At 36.9% G+C, this 7096-nt stretch overlaps 1 protein-coding gene across 1 annotated transcript in view; it reads right to left on the bottom strand.

Moving 5' to 3' along the window:
- Positions 1–7096, bottom strand: part of wb (wing blister) — a 134461-nt gene that overhangs the window by 86245 nt on the left and 41120 nt on the right. Inside the window, exons 3-4 of the mRNA XM_018027159.2 lie at positions 5193–5435; positions 3093–3323 (exon numbers count right to left, since the gene is read on the bottom strand). Of these exons, the coding sequence (XP_017882648.2) occupies positions 3093–3323; positions 5193–5435 (474 nt within the window). The remainder of the gene's footprint in view (positions 1–3092; positions 3324–5192; positions 5436–7096) is intronic.

A 7096-nucleotide genomic window follows, 5' to 3' on the forward strand; every position in this document is an offset into this window, starting at 1 on the left:
AAAGATGCATTCACACTTTAAATAATATAATATATAAAGTTGGTATTTATTAAAATGCATTTCATTTTCTAAATGCAACAGAATGTACAGATATTATTTTTATATTTATATTACAGATATTTATTAATATGTGTTTATACATTTTTTTGGAACACCTTGTATAATTATTTTTTAAGGATAAAAGAATCGATATCGATTTCGGTATCGACTTCATGTTTTAAATTAATATCATGAGTGCTTCATTTTGCACATAAATTCCCAGTGTAGTTGTTACATGTTTTCCCATTAACCAGAATAAACCCCACACGTGATCCTAATATATTGTTCAAGTGTTTATTGCGAACAGCAGTAGTACTCTACAGACGTTACAAACTCATAAACGATAAGACTTTACGAGGCGTGTTTATAATGGAACTCCGCAGATACTCGATATCAGTGGGAAGCAATAAATTCTGATTTATACTTTTCACGACGGTGTGTGATCAGACTCCATTGTGTTTTCATTAATGACTATCGTCATTCATGAGTATAGATGCACGCCGGGAGACGGTTGATGACTGCTTCAATGAAGCGTTATCGGACGATTCATATAATACAAAAGTACATAACAAGATCCACGTATCGAATCCATTTAATCTTTGAATATTTCTGATACGAATGTAATAGTGAATTCTAAATGTATTGAAATTTTATTGTAGTTTTTAGAATATAATTTATGTTTAACATTTAATTATATTAATTATGTATTTTGGCAATATTGGATAAGAATAATTGACATTAATAGTGAATTTGATAATAATTTAATATTCTTGTTCATTGATTGTACTTAATATTGATTGTGTGCCAATATTGAATAAAAATGCACGATACTGATATCGAATATCAATTATATCTCGATGACAGGTCGATTGAGACGTGTCTCAAAAATATTTCTTATAATTCGATTTCGATGATTTCCTATTCAGCAATGCGATATTACTTCAGGGTCTCGCCAAAAAACGAAGTCAATTTAGTCCGGGAATCGAGCATTGCCAAAATTTTATTTTAATCGAGCCGAATTCGATGTCAGGTGAACGGTGTTGTGGTACAAAAACTTTCAATCATCACTCGGTCATGGGCCTGGAGAATTTTTTTACGAATTCGACTGTCTCGTTGATTCGTGATCGAGCCGACTAAAATGCAGCTACCGTCACCGTCGAAGCATGGATTTATCATTATTTATGATTCTTTGCTAGTATCTGAAATTTTGATTTGATTTTATCTTTTATATTTGATAATCTGTTACTAAATAATCATGTAAAGTTGGGCAATTTTCAGAACAAACTTCGAGATGCCATAATTTTTTTAAATAGTGCAAATTCTATTCTATAGAAATAAATAGTGTATATAATTACTTGCAAATAGTATATGTATAGTAACACATACAATATTCTAGTAAGAAATACATTGTCCATATAGTAAAATTTTCAGATTATGTGTGTTCATGTAACAGGAATTTCTATCGTACACATATTTCAGAATAAGATCAAGAAAAAAATTTCAATCAGGAAGATATTTTCTGTTGACCGTACGTTATTGTCCGGTGCAACTTGTTTTTAATTAAACTCCTTTATGTTCTTTTCTTGCCTGTACAATCCCCTCTTCTCATTAGAGAAGATCGATCATAAAAAAGAGAAGTTAACGGCGGCCGAAAATTTAGATCGACTCCCTCGCGATCGTACAAGAAACTTTAATGCGCGGTGTGGTCCCTGCGGTGAACAGAGACAGAGAGCTCCAAACGGCCGATGGACCTTTAGATGAAGGCGAATCCTGCCATTAGCAGCGACGGTAGACAAAGGTCTGACAAGTTTATGGCATTTCGGACAGATTTAGTCCCCGAACCTCCGGTAGCTGCTCCGTTCGGCTCGAAGATATTCGCGAAAGTTAACTTTAGTAGCCACCGTCCAAAAGAAAATCGTGCGACAATTCTCCGACTTTTACTTCCCTCGTTTTGCTAGATACTCATCTTTTACGCTTGAGTGTTAATTCTGACGAGTATTCAGTTTCTTCTTAAATGCAAAAGATAATTGGATCTCCATTGTTTGCAATACTACAAATAGGTAGACTAAGTCGATCAATTATTATCTGAAATGGCTAAGTAGACTGTCAAACAATTATCATCTGGAATGACTAATACTTGTTTATTACTTGTCTCACAAGAAACTGTACACAAAATTACACGATAGAATTGGTCAACGTATTCTTATATTTCAACAAACTAAAAAGTGTCAACGTTTTCTAGGGAAATGAAAAAAATTGACAATCACTGATGGGAATTTTCATCAATTAATTCTGTATCCATCCGTGTATGTAACTTTTACTGTCCTTTAGGGTACAATATCCGGTTACTTCGTTGTGAGATACCTTATACGAGGTCCGAAGATGTGTTAATTACGAAACTGGTAAGGCGTCAATAGTGAATGTGCGAATTTTACGACTTTTAATTTAGCACAAGTCAACGCGTGAATTATAATCCTCGTAACTCTTTCCGAGATAATGTATAAAGCACGTAAAGTTCGTACGCGTTTTTCGTGGTACGATCTAAGTACCTGCTTCAGATTTAATGTAATATCCTTACGTATAAAATATACGTACAGCGAATTCATAAATTAGAACACGTAATTTGTAAATAATCGTATATAGCATTGGATTTATTTTTGTTTATTCATATATATCTTCAATTAAATATATTCATGTATAAATATATAAAAATTGATATATATTTTATGAATATTGTTTCTTTTATTATGTATATAAACTTTACATTACATTGACAATCACTTGTCTTAAATATATCCAAGTATATACATATAAAAATATAATATGCAATAATAATAATAATAAAGTGACAACAGCAAACACATACTTAATACGTAATATACGAGAATATTTGAATTGAATTAATACTGAATATTTTAATGAATTAAATTATATACACAATATATATGTATATTATTAATGATACATATATTTCATTATATCATATACGGAGGTTTACGTTACTTGCTATTTGATCATAGTATAAATCGTAAAAGGAAAATATTGGCACTTACCCCATGTTGAACGCTGTAACGACATCTCGCCGCGTGACCGGAACAGACGCACCTCCCGCCGATATTAATTTCCTTTATCGAGTAAAACGCGCGCCTCTTATCTGTGATTGCCTCACCGTTCCGCCGAAGTCCCTGTAGTCGTAGTCGCACGAATCTGGCCTGCGTGAATTCTTGGAGGGTCGCACTGTGATTCAGGGCACCAGGTCTACCATTCACCAGGTGAGTATGGATCTGCGAACAGAAAACGTCGCTTGTATTATTAATTATTAATAACAGCAAGACGTAGACTTATTACGCGTTTTGCATTTGGTCTCCCTGGGGGAAATTAACACAGGCCCGAGCTGGCGCAGTTTCATTGTTACTAGTTATACAAAAGATTCGATAGATCCACCGATCTTCGATTGAGAAGCGAACAAAAAACATGTAATTCTTCTTATGCCCATTGGGGGTTAATATTAGAATTAAACTCGTTCTGCTCTCGACTTGAGCCACTCGCGCTCCGTCGTCAATCTATTACGTGAAAAACAAACGGTACTAAATCTAAGAGACCGATGAAATCAGAGGAGTAAATCATTCGCGAATGGTGCCACGGCACGGTGCCGTGGTCAGGACGAAAACGAGTTCCATAACCGGCGTTCCGCGGCTCCTAATACGGAACAATTACACGAGTTTAGGTATAAACGCGCCTACACTTTCCTGTGTGTTCAATTTTTATCTCGGCAATTTTTTTCTCCCCGTTACATAATTTAATACCTCGGCGACGTGACCTTTTGCGTCGGCATTCTTGTTGAAATAGCAGAATTGCAGACGTAGAGTTTGAAGAATTGCAGAAGTGTGGATGGAACCAATACGACGAAGGAATTAAATAATTTTTAGTTATGAAATCTGTAAGCCTTATTTTTAATTTTCACTTCGGAATCCAACCCTCTTGCATAAAAAATGTTTCTATTTTTTAATTGAAAGTGAATTCTTTGCGAAATCGTGACCACCGCTGTACACCGATCGAACGCTTTGTATTTTTCCAGTTTTCGATTTTTTTCTCGCCTCGATTCTTAGCCGCGTAAAACTGGCAACCCTCCATAGGAGGTGCGTACGTGATAGTCCCATATAAGGCGAGCCTACGCCGTACAAGGCCGGTATGTAGGGATCGCCGTTTTTGTATCATCGATTCGCTCTTCCTTTCCCTCTCTTTCCGCCACCGATCCCCGGATCGTTTCCTCACAAAACCAATCCTGTGTGCGCGGCCGTAAGCTCTAATTACCCGTTGCTCTTCCAAGAAACCCGCTAATTCGTCCCCACCAGATGTTTTTCGCGTTTTCACAACGCTTATTATGGTTTTACGAATGTAACCCATGGTTCCGCGACGCGTACTTATAGTAATCTCAGAATGCATGGTCACCGATCGGGGCCAAGTTGGCCATATATCCGGAAAGCTGAATTTCCTAGTCATTCGAGAGCGCAACATAGGAAAAATTAAACAGTCTCGACCACGATCTAAGATCGTGGTCTCGACTGTGCGAGTGCGGCAATAATTGAAAGAGGAGAAGAATAAGCAGAGGTGAATCTCGATGCTAGCAAAAATGTTTTAAACAAAAGTTGTATACAATTTTTAAATAATAATATAATAAATTTTAAATAATAGTAAATTAACTCCAATATTTTCAAATCGTCGTGAGTTTCTGCACATTCAATTCTGTTCTAAATGCATGTAATGCTACTTATAATTATCATTCACGCTTTTCATGCTAGTTAATATTCATTAGTTATGAAACAACTCGATAGGAATGAAAAATATATGATTTTAGATAATTCGTAGCGACTAATCTTAAGCAATTCCATTGCTGGATAAACACTGAAAGCCATTTAAAGCTAATCGATCATATCGACACGCAATAGGCACTTCATAAATTATTCAATTAAATTGAAAGACATGATATTACCATATGGAATTCTTACATTAATAAAAAAATTCTCATGCTTCGCAGTGTTTAAAGACATTAATAAAAAATATATCATTTAATTGCAAAAACAAGATAGTGCAAATGCAGGATACAATGAATTATATATTACTCACTGCGTGAAAATGATGAATGTTCTTACCTCTCCGTTCTCCATAGGAGTCTGTCTGGAGTAAGCGCTGGTGCATATGACATCGTCGTCGGCCATGTAAGCGGGTTTTCCGATAACAGGCGGCACGGAATATCGTGTCCAACATTCTTCATCGCTGGGCGCGTAGTATTGCCACGGTTGGAAATTATCACCATCGACCGATCTCTCCAAAATCCATGCTGCAGGCCGTGGAGAATTGGCTGCTTTCACAATCACGTATTCTATTTGGTACACCTAAACACAAGATATAACAGTATAGTGTAGATGCAGTTTAATAGCAATATCAAAATTTATTTTCAATTGACCCACACACACACATGTTCACATTCAATTTTTAATAACTTCCTTTATTGGGTAGATTGGAAATGTTCCACGTGTTTGGACAAGGATGTGCATATATTACTTCGAAATCAAAGATAGCACTGCGATTGTTTAAACTCTAACGCAATGCTTCGTCTTTGAAATGATGGGTTCTGCGATACACGAGACGCCCACGGTATCTCTCAAGCCGTTTCGTTCCGGCGTGCAATAGTATTATACGCAGCGAAAAGCGAGATGGAGGGCAGAGATCCATAGATACACCGTCGTTTGCCAGAATCCCCGCGGAGCGCCAGTGAATTTTCTCCCGTATAATTAATTCCAGGCACGCAGAAATCTTATGGAATTATTCACGTGCCTGTATCGCCTGCAATCCGTCCAACTGTGTCACGCTTCCTGCCGCGCGGGCTAATAACAATACGTGTAGATGCGTACCTACGTTCCGTATCCTTAAAAATAATTGCCACTCGTAATATTTGTAACTACGAAATGAATAACAAAATTCCTATTTGTGTCTTGGGACTATCTCTAAAGATGATTCTGGCAAGTGGCTAAAAATTTGAAATAAGCTGTAATAGGGCATATTTATTTGAGAGTTTCCATTGCTTTTGCTATCTATTTCTGAAGTAGCCATTTACTTTTTTAATTTTACGAACGTCAACATGATTTTCGATTTTTATTGTAGAGGACTTGTGTTGTCTTCGGAATAAACTTTTAATTTCATAGGATTCAGGATTTCATACGATAGGAAATCAAAGGGTTCACGGTTTTACATAAATGGATGAATAATTAGGGGGAGCTAAAAAATTTTATTTCATATTTTCGATTTATTTAGTTATCTACAATCACTCCGCTTATACCATCAATGTTGGAACAGGTTGTATGCTAAACTTCATATTTGCCTTCACTTACCGCCCAATTATTAGTACATAATTATAATAGCGTAAATTTTTTATAACAGGGTAAAGAAGGGTTAATAATTTGTCCGGGGGTACAGTAACTCACGCGTACCGACAAGCAAACGTCGTGTCACCGAGGAGACACCCGAGGGCCTGTTTCGTCAGGTTAACAAGACAGGAGCCCCTCATTCTCTCGTCGGGTCCGTCTTTTCTGATTGTCCACGTTCTCGTTGTCGTTACGACGGGGCATTGTGAGGCCGGACTGACGCCCACTTTCGGACCATAAAGACAGATCGTATGCCCGCGATACCGGCTGGGATCCGTTTCCTTCTAAGGATTTCGCTGGATACTCCGCGACTACCCGAAGAAGCGGACTTCAATTATCCCGATCCGTTCGTCCGCCCCATCGGCCTGCGTGCCTCCGACGCGATCCCGATTCCGGCTAGTCGCTGAATCATGGAAACCTGCTCGTTAATATGCATCTCGAGACAAGACTCGCTTCCATTTAATTCAAAATTTCATCACACATTACGTTTTTCTTTAAGGATTCTCCATCGTCTATGAACCTATCAGATATTAATCCATCTTTTTTATAGAAACGGTTTTATCATAAAGCCGATATAATCAAATTTATTATTCGTGTTCGTTTCTTTCTTGTAATTTCAATTACATCTATAT

Source organism: Ceratina calcarata, unplaced genomic scaffold (assembly GCF_001652005.2).
Source record: "Ceratina calcarata isolate Rehan_Ccalc_2016 unplaced genomic scaffold, ASM165200v1 scaffold400.2, whole genome shotgun sequence".
In the NCBI taxonomy this organism is placed as follows: Eukaryota; Metazoa; Arthropoda; class Insecta; order Hymenoptera; family Apidae; genus Ceratina; species Ceratina calcarata.